Source organism: Perna viridis, chromosome 11 (assembly GCF_037379345.1).
Source record: "Perna viridis isolate PV_CMFRI_1.1 ecotype Kerala chromosome 11, ASM3737934v1, whole genome shotgun sequence".
Lineage (NCBI taxonomy): Eukaryota > Metazoa > Mollusca > Bivalvia > Mytilida > Mytilidae > Perna > Perna viridis.
The window spans coordinates 33555017-33572861 of record NC_142455.1 but is presented as its reverse complement, the minus strand read 5'-3'; the positions used below and the strand labels follow the sequence as shown (position 1 = coordinate 33572861).

Here is a 17845-nt window from a genome sequence, read left to right as displayed (position 1 = left end):
CACCACTATATTTCTACAGCCATCAAAGGAAATATTATTGACTGTTAAAATATGATAATCAACTGCAATTTTAGAAAGATTCTAAAGCAAATCATCTACATCCAGGTATAATCTAGTGATATTTAATAACATATGAATGTTCTTTTATCTGCTTTTACTAATTGTACATCTGAAAAGGAAGTTTTCAATTTTTTGAAAAATAAATGTCGCTCTTCTACTCACAAGAACTGCCCTATCACTAAACCAGTCTGTTCCACACAGATTCAGTAACTGTTCTAGTGTATATACACACTGCATATCTACCCAGCCTTTACTGAACACCCTCTTTAGACATTTCTCCAGACATTCACAAGGAAGCATTGTCCTCGGTATATACTGATTTGTCTTGTCCTTCATATTGTCTGGCAGAATATCATTCAAAATCTTCCTCAGGATGTTTGACATCAGATGTGACCTATAGAACAGAGGGTCATTTCCATGGTAACACGAACATCAACTAATTTTCAAAATAGTCTAATGAAATTTTTCAATTTTAATTTTCAGCTTACACCTTTACTGATAGAGTTATATTTTGACAGGTTCTAATTGTTGCACTTTTTTGTCATAAAAATCATTACACTGTCATAAAAATTTATATATTATAATATAAAATGTATAAATACAATACCTTTCAGTAAAGTAGATCTCCCCCTCAACAGGGTTAATTGTTTGTAGAAACTGTAACATCATCAACGGTTTCTCCCGTGACTCCTCTCCTACAGTATTCATATAACTACATAACCAAGAGGACATGATGATTGGTAGGCATAACATTTTACTTTTACTCCGTGTCACCATTGTCTACAAAACAGAAATGGAGTGTATGATAATCTGATGCCATTAGTACCATAATCACAGAGTAAAAGTAAGGAGACTGTCATAAGTACAAGTAACCAGGGACAAAGAATAGACAAAAGAAATCTGACAAAACACCATAATTATCACAAATTAATTAAAAGAATAAAACGCAATCCAGACTCCACTCAAAACTGTGGGAGAATGGACCAGGTGCACTGGTAGGGTAAGCATTCTCTACTTTTGTAGAGTTCCTACCATAGGAGTGGTATAGCAATATACACCTTTACTCTGAAACCTGAGTCCAATAATCGTGATAGTGAGCAGATTATTGAAGCAAGACCATCATGAAGTAGTAGCCAACAAGGGGCTTCATATTACTAATATTTTATAGTCCCTGTTAGAATAACACAAATTGTTTCCAGGTGTGGATTCAGAAGTTTAGGAAATGAAAATTCTAGAAAGAACATGGGTTTTATTTTTTTTTATTTTTGCACAAAATTAGTAAAATTTTCCAACCCCAATACCCCATTTGGTTCTATAACTGGGTTCTATGCAAGAAAAAGTCACTAAAAGTTAAGTTCATAAATCAGTTAAAACATATTTTATTGTTCTTAGACAACAAATGGATTGGAGACAAGTTTTTCAACTTAGTTAAGTCATCACCTTTAAAAACATTACCGGTATATACATACAATTAACACATTACAAACAGGTACAAGTGAAGTCAATGTCCATATCTATAATTTCCTAAATAAGAAATTGTGACACATTGGATACCGCACATCTCTGGAATAGTCAATTTTATAATGAAGTTGTGATTTTTTAACATTATTTACTTGGTCCTTTCATGGTCCTTTTGAAGTTATGATAAAATAATATAAAATAAAACTACGACAAGAGGCAACCAGAACCTATAATGCTTAGGGCAAGATGTGGATCAATCAATTTAATGTAAAAAAACATCCTCAAATTGCATAAATGATCTTATAAAGTACCGATAAACCGTTTTGTATTTTTATATACACTTATACCTTTTCAAAGATGAATTTACTTTCATCAATACTTTTAAATGCTCATGACCTAAAAGCAATTATTTCAAAGTTATGGGAGCTTGTAAAAATTGTAGATCATTAAATTTATCTCTTTTTTGCAACTAAAATCTATTACAATGTAAGAAAAAAGAACTTTCAGGGTGAAAACCACATGCACATGTAACATTTTAAATCAATTTTTGCCTTATATAAATCATAACTTAATATGCTACATTTGTTTTTAAATCAGCATAGGGACTTACAGGTCATTATAGACACAACAACTGGTTTGGACACAGTGTTACACAAAATTTGAAATTTATTTAAAAATTTTCGACACTGGACAAAAAATAAAAAAATTCGACTTGTTTGGGGTATGGCCAATTTGACCCTTTAAAACTAAAAAATTATAAAAGGTACTGAAATCTGATTGAAAATACAGAAATGGATTTTCACAAGGAATCCAGTAAAAACCAGTTTTCAAAATCGGCTCTCGAAAAAAGACGATTTTTTTTTAGTGTGCACCCTTTGACCCCTTACTACTCAAAAACTGTATATCTGAAATCCAATTAATAATGCAGGCAGGGATCTTCATAAGAAATCCTATAAATATTTTCAAAATCAGACCAAAAATAAAAGACTGATTCTTTGGGCAAGGGCCAATTTTGTATCCCTTTGACTCCAAAATGGTTGAAGATAAGCCTAACCTGTAAAAAAAATTTAGAACAGAATTTCAAAAGGAACAGATTGATATCTAAATCATAACAAGAGGCTCTTGAAGCTAAAGTAAGTAAAGGTATCATGTTTTAATACTGTTTGACAAAAATTGCTGAAAAAGACCAAAGGCACTGTAAAATATTTGAAATGCCTTCAAAGTGTTTTTAGAACCTCTTGATAAAATATGGACAGGGCCCCCCTATGCCCTGTTATTCCACCAGATCAGTGGAGACATAAGCCCAGTATACATTTGCTGAAAAAGGAAATAAAATAAAGTTAATGATGGCTATACAACACTTTCATCAACAACAATCAACACAGGAGACCATGCTTACTATATAAATATCATTGAAATCATATAAGTACATGCATGAAACATAGCAGCCATTTTGAAAGTGGCCAACAGAAAACTTTCTTCATCACCATTCAAATACCATGTTTCCTATTGAAACCAAAGATCATTGGAATCTAAGCAACTGGTGAAAATGGTCGCAAATGGCAGTCATTTTGAAAAACACCGCCTAAAAATAATTTCAATACTGCCAGTCAACTCAGAATATCATGTTTATCTCATGAGTAGCTTTCCTCTTTATTATTCATCTGTAGTTGAGGTAAATATAGCCAAAAAAAAGTATTTTGACCCCTATGTTCTTAATGAAGGCCATGTTTTTTCAACCAATGAACAATTTTAAAGAATCTGTTTGTGTAGGATACCCTAAAAATCAATTATGCCAACTTTCAATAAATTTTGTTGCATGGTTACAGAAAAAAAGATTTTCAAAGTTGTAAACGTGAAAAACAAGAAATAAATCTGTTTCTGGGGTCATTACTCCTAAATTGGGCGTCGAATCATTTTGCATATTTTGGCACAGATCCCTCTTCTAATGGTGAATATTATTACCCCCACATCAGACCTTTGCTAAATTCAATGGTTTTTAAGTTATTTGCAAAAGGCTGTATTTTGACCCCTGCTCTATTTTTAGAAACAGCAGCCATGTTTTTCCTTGTTTCAAACATTTTAAATGATCAACTTGTGTAGAATACCCTAAGGAACAATCTAACCAAGTTTTGTATGGATTTCAGAGAAAAAGATTTATGAAGTAATAAAATAAAAAACAGCCAAAAAATGTTGAAAAAGCGCAATAACATCAGTTGACAGAAATCACCACAGATACCTCTCATCATGAATTTGCCTAAACCTAATGATTTTTGAGATGTTAGCCAAAAACTGTTGATTGATCCCGAAGTTCTATTTTTAGAGATGGCGGCCATGTTTTTTGACAGATCAATTACCGAAGCATTAACTTTTTGCAGGATACCCTTAGGAACATTCATGACGAGTTTCATCCAAATCCATTCAGTAATTCAGAAAAAAGATGTTTGAATAATTGTTAAAAACAAACGATGACGACGGAAGCAGAGTGATGGCAATAGCTCACATGGCCTATGGCGAGGTGAGCTAAAAACTACTGCAAGAAAGGGTATATTCCAGTTTCCGACACTGTTAAATTGAGAAGACCAAACATGGACAAAGAAGATTACTAGATGTTACAATTACATTCAAAATGAGGTCACAAAGTATCTTTTAAGTACAATTTCTTATAATTTCTTACTAAATTCCAAAGTTTGAAAGTGTTATTTTAACATAGTGGCCACATGCTTCAACTAACTATCTGGCAGAATTAACACATTTTGGCTCTATGTTGCACCACAGGTTTCTATGTTCTGCATGAGTAAACAACACAAAAATAGGTTTTGTTGGCGATGTGTGCACAAATTTACTTATATGTTATGCAATATCCATATTGATTTGACCAAATTTATTTTCAGGGCTGAATTTGATATAACCTCTTTACTGGTGAGCATGGTGAAAATAATTATGAAGCAGCATCCAAGAAACAGGTAATAGATGTGTGACAAAGAAAAAAATTTGCTCCCAATACAACTCAACATGCTTCAGTTACAAATCAAATATCAAGTCATTTCAAACACTCAAATGAAGGGTTCTTAAGATGATAAAAATGTAGGAGTTGTACACCATGGTAGTATAATACACTGAAACCCTAAAGATAGTGGGCATAAAAAACTTCAACTGCTAAGTGACCACTTCTGCTTTAACTGAAAACCAATTAATTACAAATAGATACATGTACATGTATATCCTTATTCCAAAAATCCAATAACTATCTTTATATGTGTACTCTTGAATATACCATTTATAATCCTTCATTCAAAGTTTTACCCATCTCCATTAAATGGTTCAGTGGCAGATTTAGTCATAAAATATAAGGCAGACAGACATACAAGTAAGTGATTTCAAAACATGTTTTACCCAATAAAATATAGAAAGGTTATAACATTGAGAACAACATATTCAAATCATCAGTAATTTAATTTATTCCAAACAGTTTTACAACATGTACTTTGGACTCTTTCTTCTCATGAAAACAACCCATTAAAATATTCCCGTTATTTGATCGGCATTAACTCAGAGGATAAGAAATGTCAAGGTCAATCAAACTGAATTTTTTTATGAGTGTACCATCTATGTCTAAAACATGCAAAAAATGGTTATCACAAACAAGTACATTTCCTAACTCTGTTGTAGCTATGTCATTTGGTATAAATTTTTCCCTGTCAGTAACTTGATAGCCATTATATTCCCACTTGAGTTGTCCTTCTTTATTAAGTGTAACGATTTCTCCACCTATTTTCTCTGTGCCCATAAATATTTTCATTAACATTTGCAGTAATCCTTTTAGGCAACTCAATCTTTTCATCAACTTGATCATCATAATTAAGAAAGAACATTTCTTCACCATCTTCAAAATTTGCTCACGGATTTTAAAACTGCTATATCCTCAATCTCATTTTTATTGTGAGGAAACGTGTCAATGACCTTTACATTTTTCATGTCAATGCAAGTCTGTAACAGGGTTTTATGACTTCCAAACCAATAACTGTTGTCATTTCCATCTCTAGCGATTTTTGTTACATCATATACATTCAGCTCAAGACTATTTTTCCTGATTAATCTAATTTCATCATAGGGTACTGGGGAAAAAGCTGAATCTAAATTTCCGAACATATTAGGTAAGGCACTCTGGTCGAACTTTCCTTCCCTAAAGAGAGCAGCAGTAGTAATATAATCAATCTTTATCTTAATCCCATCTTCAAGCCTCTGGGTTACCCCCCTTATTTTGCTGATCAATAAATTGACATTTCCTAAATCACTGCTTTCTTCTAGGACTTTCTTATTATCCTCAAGGTCACCTTTCATTTCTAATATTTTAGATTTCTGTTGATCAATATCTTCTTTGATAAGATCCCATCTTAAATCATTGTCAGCATTACATTTCTGAGCTAGCTTTTTTACCTCATTTCTTCCATTGCCTGAATCTTTTTAGTTCTTCAAAGTACTTTGATTTATGAGTTTTCTTAAACTGTTCTTGACTTCTCAGATCTTTTATAAGTTCTTCCATTTTCCCATCTATTTAACTTATAGTTTGAACTCCTTTATATATTCATTAATCCATTGGCTATATCATGCACTTTACGGTTGTGATGAAACTTAGGCAAACATTTAATACAGACTTCTAGCTCACAAGTTACAAAATCTTGTTCATACAGTTGACCTAATCTGTAATTAACTTCTTCTACTCTGTGGTGTGACACAGAGTCAGTTCTTAAATGGATAATCTTGCATTTATCGCAAAAATATTTATTAACAGTGCAATCACAGCACTTACAATGGACATCAAAATTCTCACACAACTGGCATGTCCGGACTATGGCCATTTGCCCTTTCATGATGAGTAAAGACAACTTAAGATGAAGCAACTAGATATTCAACATAATTATTATAAACCAATGGTCTACAACTGGCTCAGCTATCATTAGCTTATTACATAGCTATGTATCTGTTATAGTTATCTTCCCTGAAGAATCTTGATATGCACTTATGATTTCATTTCAAACAACAGCCCTTTATTAATGCAGATCTATCATTTGTCATCATATTTTACTTTCATCCAATCTGTTTTGTTATCAGTAAATGAAATGAAGTTTAAACTATCAATAATCAAACATAACAATCAAAATTAATGTTACTAACAGCAGAAATGTACAGTCAAATCTGTATAAAGTGACTTTCAAAGTGATTCCTGGTCACATAAGACAGGTCTTAATACAAAGGTTAATTTTGAATGGAATGCACAACATAGGGATATTTTAATTGAAGTCTGTTTTATGACAAGTTACTGCTGGGTACAGCTGGTAGATAAAAAGAGGTTTGAGAGTACTAAAGCATATATCCATATGTAAAAAACCTAAACATTTTTTGAAATTTTTAAATTTAAAACATATGTAATTTATGTTCAAAAATCAAACTTTATTACCTAATAAAGTAAAGGGTTGTGACATACATTTACCGATCATAGAAATCTCTTTTGCCATTTGTTATACAGAATTTCTTCTTGACTATTACTTAGAATTTATCAGTTCTGTAATTTTGTTATTACCATTCATTATGATCTCAGTTGGGGCACAGTAAAACATTGTAATAATGAATCCCTCCAAACAAATTACATTCTTTGTGATCACTACATGTAACTTTAATTAAAACAAGAAAGAATATTAGAATACAGAGTTTGTAAATAGGCCTGTCCCACCAACCCACTATTCATCATTGTTGTTAGCTGCCATCATAGTTTCTGTTCAACTGCCACACCCATATAATTAACGAAACCTATTAATTGTACAGTGACATAACCCCATGATTTTGCCAGGCTCTCAAACCTAGTTGACATAACTAATTGGTAATTGACAAAGAATTTGGAAGTTTAAAAGTAAAATTTAGATGAACATATAGACTGTAATACTGGATAAGAAAAAAATAAATGTTGGAAATGTGCAAAGCTTATGAAGGATTATCAAATGAATCCCTTAAATTGTCCAATCATTGTTGAAATCAAACAAAGTACTTAATATTCAAATACCTCCATTCATGAGGTCAAAGTTCAAGGTCAAAGATTACGAACCATGCTGCACAACACAGTCTTGAGCTGATCTACCCTCATACTCAATTTCAACAGCCTACTCCAAAAGATAATCAAGTTTATAGCATGGACATGGTTTGTCACAGATGGGCAAACTGATCCACTAATTATTTTACTTAAATTTTTGCTCTTGATTAATCAAATTTCAGTACTTTCTCCTTTAGAATATTTGCATGCATTTAGATGGTTTTTTTTTCAAGTCTTACACTTCTATGCCAAAGTTTTGGTATTTGATACATGTAGGAAAAGTAACCAATTTACAATAATTAGGACAGACATAAAACAAAGACTAGAAAGTTACCTAGAAATAAGCTAAATTTAACCAACTGGAAATTTGACATGTGCAAGTGTCTATACATGTGATTGATTAGATATGATGTTTACATACTGTTATCACCTAAGTCATAAGCCCTATATAATGAACCCTATAGGAGATCATGTGGACTTCTACAGATTCTCGTTGTACACATTTCTTCCATGTTAACCACTTTAACTGAGAACTGACAATTTAATATCATCAGTGTTCCAAAAAGAAGACTGGAAAATCAAAATCAAGTTCATAAAGTTCACATCATTCCTGGGTAGAAAAGCAAAATTCCTCCTTGGTTATTCTTTGTTGAATATGGCATAAAACATTTCAAAACACTAAAACTGATATAAGATTTGGGTGGAATATTGAAATAACTAACCTTGACATTATCTGCAGAGAGTGCTCCATGTTCCCATGCAAACAATATTTCCTGAGAAACAAATGGCATGTTGGTACAAATTTCCTGCCATCGAGTCATACTACAATTAATAACAATACAACAAATTTATCATGTCATAGTCCCCTGAAGGTTTAAATTGCCACAAAAAGCAAAAATGTAGATTCTTAAATGACACAATTAATGCTTAATTGGTAAAAAGGGGGATCATATTTCTAATAAATGTGGAAATTAGGAACTTGTCAAAGGGACAACAACCCTACAAAACTGTGTAAAAAACATCAAACTTATGGGCCTTAAATGAATGGTCAGAAAATTCTTATACCCTAAGTCTATACTTATCCTTGAATTTGGAACACAAAGATATACAAGATCAGTGAAATGGTCATTTTACCTGTAATTAAGTTCTAGTCCTTTAATCAGGTTACTCAGAAGTTGGTCTACTTTGTTCTGTTCAGTTGGTGTATGATTATCTATACATTTGTACTTCCCATCTTCTGGTAAACACTGCGTCACCCACTGGTAGAAAAATGTGTCAAAGAAGTCTGATGCTGTTGTTATAATCTGAAAAGTTTTAAAATTAAGTAGATTTGATGGTTAATTTCAAAAGCAGTTTGAAAAAAAAAACAACAAAAATCTTCTTTTCTATAACAGTAAACTATACAATTTCAATCTATGACCTAAGAACCAATATGGATCTGATTTTAGTCTGAGGGGATGGGAACTGCTGTGCAAATATAATTTTGAGCCATTCAGCTCATTCAAAAAAAGTGCAGAAATGGCTGCCCAGTTCTTATTGAGCAAATAAATTGGCCCACAGAGAAATTGATCCAAAGTCTACTATGAGCCAGGAAGACATCTAACTTAAGATGTTACATATTTATTGATAAGGCCTCGTTAGCTTATAACTTTGTCCTGATACATGTTACATCTGCTTCATATTATACATGTAACTTGACTTTACAAGCATCCATCTGTTGGATTATCTTCCCTAATAAGAATCTTATATCAATCATCATTCACTGCTATATATGTTTAAACACCATATACCTCGGATCCATAAAGCTGTGTTATATGACATAACATAAGAAATGAGATGTCAAACAATAAAGCTCTATTCTGGGCTGCCTTTGAGCTCTCTCCTTGGGACTGCTGCACCTGCTTAGCGTATTCATTTATTCTAAAAATCATACAAATAATAATTATGAGTGAAAAAAAACACCAGAAAACAATGTATCTGGTGTCATAATCACAAGTTATATTCAGTCAGTTACTGCAAATTATGGTACATCTTATTATACAAACTGTGCATTTTGACTGCTCAAATAAAATGGTTGCATAAATGCAAATGGACATTACCAGACAATGTTCCCAGAATACTGTAAACTTATTCAATTTCACAGTGCACAAATTTTTTCGCAGTGGACAGATCAAAAGTAGCACTGCAAAATCAATTTTTAATACTGTGAAATGGTCATAATTTTCATAATCATGGAAATTGATACAAGGGACTATGACCATAAAAATAAATAAATGCAAAAATTATTCCATGCACATTTACTGTATACGGTATTATCTTAGACTTTAGCTCCAACAACTAATAAACAGCTGTTACAAGCACATCATATAACAATTTCATCTATTTTGACATTACATTGTAAAAGTCCCATAGTTCTGAAACAAGTAAAATGAAAAAAGGAACATCCTTCCATATAAAAGGAAAACATTATTCTATAAAAAAAAAACATTAATTCCTCAAATAACTCAGAAGAGTAATCTACAAAGAACAGACAGACAAACAAATGAAGAGACAAATATTATAAATATTATGTCATTAGATGAATGTGTGATAAAAGGGTGATATTTCATACTTGACAAGTTTAACAGCAAAGTTCTGTAGGGTTCCATTGGCTGCAGCTGCAGCTATAATTAGATCAAAACTTTTCCCAGAAAGCATGTGACACAATACACTAATCAACGCTTCTTGATTCTTGGAACAATCTGCATCTAGAGTCTACAAATTAAAGAACAGATATGTAGAAATATCAGTAATACTTCTGTAAACAAATAAATTATCAGGAACAAGAAATTTTTATAATTATCCCAGTTGAAATAAATGCTAATTTATAAAACAAGTTAATCCAATCAAGTTTGAAAGTTGTCTGTAATTAGATGTATATATGCAAAAACAAACCCAGAGATTCCTTATTGTAAAAGTTTATAGTCCTGATTTTCCATTTGTTTACAGTAATACATACAATAGTAGTAGTACAAATAACCTTCTTTGTGCTACAAATAATTTGCATAACTCATAAATGTTCACCATATATGCTGATTTATAAATATATAACATCAGAAATACCATATATTATTATACTTTATTCTATAATCTACATGAAAAAAATAATTATCACAGTCTACATGTTATCATGCTGATTATCATACTGATAAGATTTCATAGAAACAATAAATGGATGTCTGAATACTGGACCTAATGCACTCTATTTTTTTGTGTCAAATGAGAGATTCAATCCTAATTCAAAAGATTACCAAGTCGTTATAAATACAGAAACTTGTGGTTATTTCAAAATAACTATATAACATTCTACTGAACTTGGCAATAACATGCAGGACATAAAAATGACCTACAACATCACTACACAGACAAAGCATGGAAATTAATGACTGATGCTGGGATGATCATGGAATTATAGGATTGTAAAGCAGATTGGTGACATGCACGTGAATAATGAATAAACTACTTTATTAAAGCACATGATACACCCCCTCCCCCTTATTTTTTGTGTTAATAGTCCAGGAACTTATAAAACAACATCAAATCAACAATGGAAACACATAGCACTTCCTTTCAAGGAGTCGGTGTACCATGATACTCTCAACATGAATTATCCTACAATTTGTGGACAGACAGACAGATCAAACAATAATGGAAACACATAGCACTTCCTTTCAAGGAGTCGGTGTACCATGATACTCTCAACATGAATTATCCTACAATTTGTGGACAGACAGACAGACAGATCAAACAACAATGGAAACACATAGCACTTCCTTTTAAGGAGTCGGTGTACCATGATACTCTCAACATGAGTTATCCTACAATTTGTGGACAGACAGACAGATCAAACAACAATGGTACAACATAATACTCCTAAAAAAATGGGACATAATTTCCTGAAAAATCAATGTAAAAAAAATATAAAGATATTTCTATAAAATGATTTATAGAAAATAAATATATTTTAACTATGGTGCATTAAAAAAAAAATGTTTTTACAAAATTATCAATATCTCATTATATAAAGTACTGTATCATGGGGAAAACTGATGTATTCAAATGAATAGTATAGTACAACTTAAATATTTGAGAATACAATAACTTATTTTAAATGCACTGGCACTTGAGTCCAGAATGGTGTTTAAATCAGGGATGAGGTCAACAAACCAAGCGGAAATTGACTAAATCAAAAGTAAATATACAGTAAAAGAAATCATAATGGTGAAATACAAATTTGAAATAGCAGAATTCTGCTACAAAGCTGAAAAAACCATGCCTGTGTTTAGCAAAATGGTAATAGTATGGTGTTGTTTAACTTTTACTCACACCACTAACAATTTTGGAGTTTTTGAAATACATAAAATATGAAATTGTTTGCTATATACTGTATACAGGCAACAATGCAAAAGGATTGTTATTGCAATAACTTTAACTTTACATCATAAAATTTTACATATATCTGAAATGGGATTTCTATTAATACAGCGAAAAATAAAATCCAATTCAATTTTTCTTTTAAATAACAGTAAAATGAAAGAATAAAATCTACAGTTCTCTATGATAAGAATCTGAATATGATGTATGTAAAACACCATTCTGGACCAATTGAAGGGTTAATAAAGACATAGTTAGATGATACCCAAACACCACTAAGGCTTAACAACATGGGACATAAAATGATTCAGTATCTCAGTACTAATTAATTTTGGAAGTAATTGCAAAAAGAAGATCTAAATATAAAGTCCTTTACAAATAATTTTAGGAGGTCAAAGAAAACATGGCATGATCTATTAGATGATTGAAGTAGTTTAACTCAGTTGTTAGAGTTTTTTTTTGATTTAGCAGATTTTCTGGATGCATTAAACAAATATATAAGAAAACCACCAAATTTTATCTTAAAATTTTGATAGCATAACAATATAATCCTAGCTGTACAATGAAAACACTGTACAATTACATGTACAACTATAGAGCAAAAATGAACGGAGAAAATAACTAGTAGTCATTACAAAAGATCTGTTGTAAATGGGAATTATATGGATATAAAAGGTAATGCTCTCTGTGAAATGGAAGTAGGCAGTAAGTGTTAGTTTCAACTGCTTAAAAATATAAACAATTATAAGACCCTAACAAATAAAAATTACAATTTTAGGTTTTGTAACCATGGTAATGAAAAACCCACTATTAAAACAGCTACATTTGTAACATGTAATATATACAGGGTAACGACACGCTACTAACAAATATATACAGGGTAATGACATGCTACTAACAAAACATATCCCTTGTATCAGAAGGAATAACTTTTATAGTGCATATATTCAATATTAATTTAGATACATGTAAATCATAAAATGTTCTAGTGAACTGGGTCACTGATTAGTTGAATCATTTTTTGTCTCATGTTGCCTTAAACTAAGTGTAAACTAATTCTACAACATACATTTGCACTGGAGCTGTTCAGAGCAGAGACATTTGTATGCAGAGTCTGAAAATAAAATGGATTCTACAGAAAAAGCCAATATCACTACAGGCTGAACAAAAACAACACACCTGAAGAAAAGAATTGTGGTTAAGGAAAAACTCAATAAATTATTCATGAATACAAAACAAGTACATCCCTAACTAAGAAATTTTTTTGTAAATAAGAAATACATTTATTGGTTAAAGGTTAAAAAGAGAACAAAAGTTTGAAAAACTATGGAACAAAGAAAGTTTTGTTTCCACTTTGTCATTTCACAGTTTATTGACACAGAGACAGTTGTTTTACAGTAAAAATATTTTTAATAGAACTAAGATAAAGTTAACATTCAAATTTGCATTAACCGCAGCCTATTCTTACAAGATAAAGAACAGTATTCAAAAGTAATAAAGCATGATGCATGTAGCCTATCAGAAACAAACTTTAGAACAAAATTACAGTCGAGTAAAGCATACTCAAAATAATTTCTTAGTCCTCAGCTTTCCCTCCTCTCTATCAGTGTGGCAAACTCAAAATAATTCCTTGGTTCTCGACTCGCCCTACTCTCTATCAGTGTGGCAAACTCAAAATAATTCCTTGGTTCTAGGGCTCTCCCTCCTCTCTATCAGTGTGGCAAACTCAAAATAATTCCTTGGTTCTCAGGCTCTTCCTCCTCTCTTTCAGTGTGGCAAACTCAAAATAAATCCTAGGTTCTCAGGCTCTCCCTCCTCTCTATCAGTGTGGCAAACTCAAAATAATTCCTTGGTTCTAGGGCTCTCCCTCCTCTCTATCAGTGTGACAAACTCAAAATAATTCCTTGGTTTTAGGGCTCTCTCTCCTCTCTATCAGTGTGGCAAACTCAAAATAATTCCTTGGTTCTACGACTCTCTCTCCTCTCTATCAGTGTGGCAAACTCAAAATAATTCCTTGGTTCTAGGGCTCTCCCTCCTCTCTATCAGTGTGGCAAACTCAAAATAATTCCTTGGTTCTCAGGCTCTCCCTCCTCTCTATCAGTGTGACAAACTCAAAATAATTCATTGGTTCCAGGGCTCTGTCTCCTCTCTATCAGCTTGGCAAACTCAAAATAATTCCTTGGTTCTAGGGCTCTCCCTCCTCTCTATCAGTGTGGCAAACTCAAAATAATTCCTTGGTTCTAGGGCTCTCCCTCTTCTCTATCAGTGAGGCAAACTCAAAATAATTCCTTGGTTCTAGGGCTCTCCCTCCTCTCTATCAGTGTGGCAAACTCTAGGGCTCTCCCTTCTCTCTATCAGTGTGGCAAACTCAAAATAATTCCTTGGTTCTTAGGCTCTCTCTCCTCTCCATCTGTTGGGACAAGCTTCTTATTTCTATGGCTATATCTATTAAGACCCAAAAAGCACCTGCCCTATACTGTAAACATATTAATTTTCGGACTTCCTAATTTTTCAGGATTCTGTAAATTTTTGCAGCTTCAAAAAACGATTTGCGTTATACATGAATAATGCTAGAAGTTACTTTCTCTGGTACTATTGTACTATTATGTTCACTGGGAAAATAACAAAAATAAATACACCATAAAATTTTAATTCTTTTACAGTCATTGCTTTTTAGCAATAAAACAGTTATTTAGGGAAATAAAGATGTTTTTTTATTGTGATTTCTCTCATCAACTTTCGTGACAAATGGCCCAATCTCCACAAAATTATTTTTGAACGGCATTAATAGAGTGAAGTTTCCTTCAGAAATTGAAAACAGAGTAGTGTACTAATACTAGTAGTGAAGACAAAAAGCTCAGTTGAAGTTAAGTCAAGAATTAAAATGAAAATACATAATAATCAGTAACTGATATGACATGTGTTGATCTTACACTCACAGATCTAGCAAAGAATGAGAATGAGAAAACTGTCAAATTAGAAAATGTATGTTTAAAACTTTGATGACAGCAAAATAAAAAAAATTAAAAAATAATTGCAGGCAAGTTTCTTAAGCCATTCTATATAGTGACAAACAGAAATGCTACAGAGATATATAAAGTAAAGCCAAACTGATGATCTCCATGCATTACAGGATATATTTATTATTATAAGATACCAAAATGCTAATGGAAAAAAAGACTTGAATGACATTGAACAATATCAATTCAAAATAAAAAGTTATAAAACTTATAATATGAAAGTTTATCTACTGATTCTTTGTTTAAATTATTGTCTCAAATCTACCATAAATAGTAGCGGTGATCACGTGTACAAATTTTAATAAAAAAATACATGAATATTTCATGAATTATCAATTAGTTCCAACTTAACTGAATGGAGGTTCCTTCCTACACAGATAAAAATGCCAAACCTGGTTTCAACTTAGGTGGTACATTCTTCTTTTGGTTCATTCTTACTTTGTAAATTTGAATTATTAATACTGATGAATCAACCTACTGCAGGTTTACGTATTCCTTAAGGAAATTATGGGTTCACTCTGTAGACTACTCTCCTTACTGTGGTTTTGTCTTCCTTTGAGCTAACATTAAGATACTCTGTTCTGTAGGTCCAGTTTTACCTTGAATATACTCCCTACTGCATGTTCAGCTTTACCTTAAGGACATTCCCTTCTGTGGGTTCAGTTTTACCTTGAAGATACTCCCTACTGTGGGTTCAGCCTTACCTTAAGGATACTCCCTACTGTGGGTTCAGCCTTTATGATCAGGCTTGGTGTAGGTTTAGTTGTCATATCTGCAGGCTTAGCAGGCTTATCTGACTCTGTACTCCTGCAGCAATATTAAAAAATTAACTTAAGTTCTAGATTACAGTACTTAAAAGTTTCTATCAAATTTTTGTTCTATAGCAGAGCAAACAGCTTTGAATGTTTAAATATGAATGTGTTATCTGAATGTTGATTGATATAGGCAAAATATCTGCCAAAAACATTTTATTCTGTAGAGTAGGTTTATATTTTTGTGTAACAAGTATACTCACATTCTAATAACATATTTTTTTTTAATTAAAAAATGACGAAAATATTTATTCTCAGATCCCTCAGGAGCTTCACTTTCCTTATTATGTAGTGTTACATTGCAAAATACTGACCTTTCAAAGAAGGTCAGAAAAGTGCAAGTCATCCAATTCCAAAACAAGAATTTTTTATCCCATTTAAAAAAATATGTTTCAGGCTTTGTAGTGGCTCATAACAAAACATTTGTTATTGAATATCTCCACTAAGTCTGTTTTTCAGTGTACATGAATAATATTAAGTTAAATAGTGCATATCTAGGTCAGATACCTTCTATGTAGCAATCTTTGAGATTGTCCATCTGTGATCAGATCTGCTTTGGTCAATTCATGCAGCAAAAACTGTACACAGTCACAACTGCATAAAATGGAAAGGAAAATAACTTTAATTGAGTTCAAGTTTGTATTCATTAATTGAATACATAAATGTAGGCACTTTACTGACTCTTAGCCTAGTATCTTCTACAAGTCAAAAACTAGGCGTAAAAGCAGTGACTATCAATTTTAAAATATTTGGTATGACTTCATCAAATCTAATTTAAGAAATAAATCACAGAAACTCCATTTTTGTTTTACCACAGTCTGGCTGTTTAAGTTGCATTGTTTTGTCCTGAGCAATAGTGAGCTAAATAACAACATGATGGCCAGCCAATGGTAAAACAATGATAAAATGGACTTTCCATGATTTATTTTGATTCTAATAGGAGTAGTTCATTCATATTTAGGAAAAGATGCAGTATATGAGATGCATGAAATATTGGTGATGTGTTTATCACTATTGTACCACAGCTGTGGTCTGAAGAGCTTTGAAGCAGGTCATTTTAATTTTTTTCACTACACAGTACTGTTGATCTGAAGTGAGCACACTAAAATTTATTTCAGCTGTTTTAGATGTTATATCACTATGTTGATGCCTTATGTCCCTTCTGACTTGCTTCAACCAAAAGTCTACACCCCCTGGATCTAACCTTAAATCAGCTTACTTGAGTTTGATATCAGTCAGATCCAGTAATGGTACAGAATTCAACAATATATCTATCCCTTGTTCTATCTCCATACTGAAGTCATTTCGTGGAGCCTGTTGGTTCATCTTTACAAATACTTGTGGAAGCTAAAGATACATGTACATGTAAATTAAAAGAAGGAATTGTTGAAAAAAACTACACACCAAAGGAATGTTGTGGGATATATAATCAATGAAATGAAACAACTTAAGATTACGAGAGGCAACTTTATTAGATATCAATAGACTAATGAAGGGTACCTACACTGAAGTTTATGCTTCCAATTTTTGTATATCATAGGGGTTCTAATTAGTAGTGGTCTGAACCCCTATGCTTCAGACCTAAGACCTTTAAAATTTCAATTACCTGGGTCCTGGACCTTCAACCTTTTAATTGACACTTTATTGGGTTGATTTTTTTCAAATATGCCTGTGATTTGAAAGATTGGAAAGTCCAGAACCTTCCACTGTTGAAAGTAAATTTGAATCTCTGATAGTCAATGTGGCTTCAATACTTATTCTTAGTTTTCTGTATGCTTTTCAATTACTGAACAGCATTTTTTCAAAATAAATTACCTTATTCTAAATTAGCATGATTCTTAAGTGGAAATCTATGTGAGTAGCAGTCCAGCTAAAAATCATGCAAAATGTGATACATGGTAAGAAAGCCAACATTTTTATCTTTGATATTTTGTTTAAAATGTTATAGGAAACAGAAATGAATGTACGGCTTTTCATATAACCCTTCTTCT

At 32.1% G+C, this 17845-nt stretch overlaps 1 protein-coding gene and 1 pseudogene across 4 annotated transcripts in view; both read right to left on the bottom strand.

Moving 5' to 3' along the window:
- LOC148603800 (mediator of RNA polymerase II transcription subunit 24-like) overlaps positions 1–17845 on the bottom strand; it is a 39762-nt gene that overhangs the window by 10376 nt on the left and 11541 nt on the right. For 2 of the 4 annotated variants that reach the window (XM_088551528.1, XM_088551530.1), the window contains exons 9-18: positions 17074–17201; positions 16362–16448; positions 15747–15849; positions 13092–13136; positions 10221–10363; positions 9400–9529; positions 8744–8913; positions 8332–8431; positions 668–840; positions 223–454 (exon numbers count right to left, since the gene is read on the bottom strand). In XM_088551528.1, the coding sequence (XP_088407654.1) occupies positions 223–454; positions 668–840; positions 8332–8431; positions 8744–8913; positions 9400–9529; positions 10221–10363; positions 13092–13136; positions 15747–15849; positions 16362–16448; positions 17074–17201 (1311 nt within the window). The remainder of the gene's footprint in view (positions 1–222; positions 455–667; positions 841–8331; positions 8432–8743; positions 8914–9399; positions 9530–10220; positions 10364–13091; positions 13137–15746; positions 15850–16361; positions 16449–17073; positions 17202–17845) is intronic. The other 2 variants (XM_088551531.1, XM_088551532.1) reach the window with 1 other exon arrangement.
- On the bottom strand, positions 4352–5988 carry LOC148603802 (uncharacterized; annotated as a pseudogene).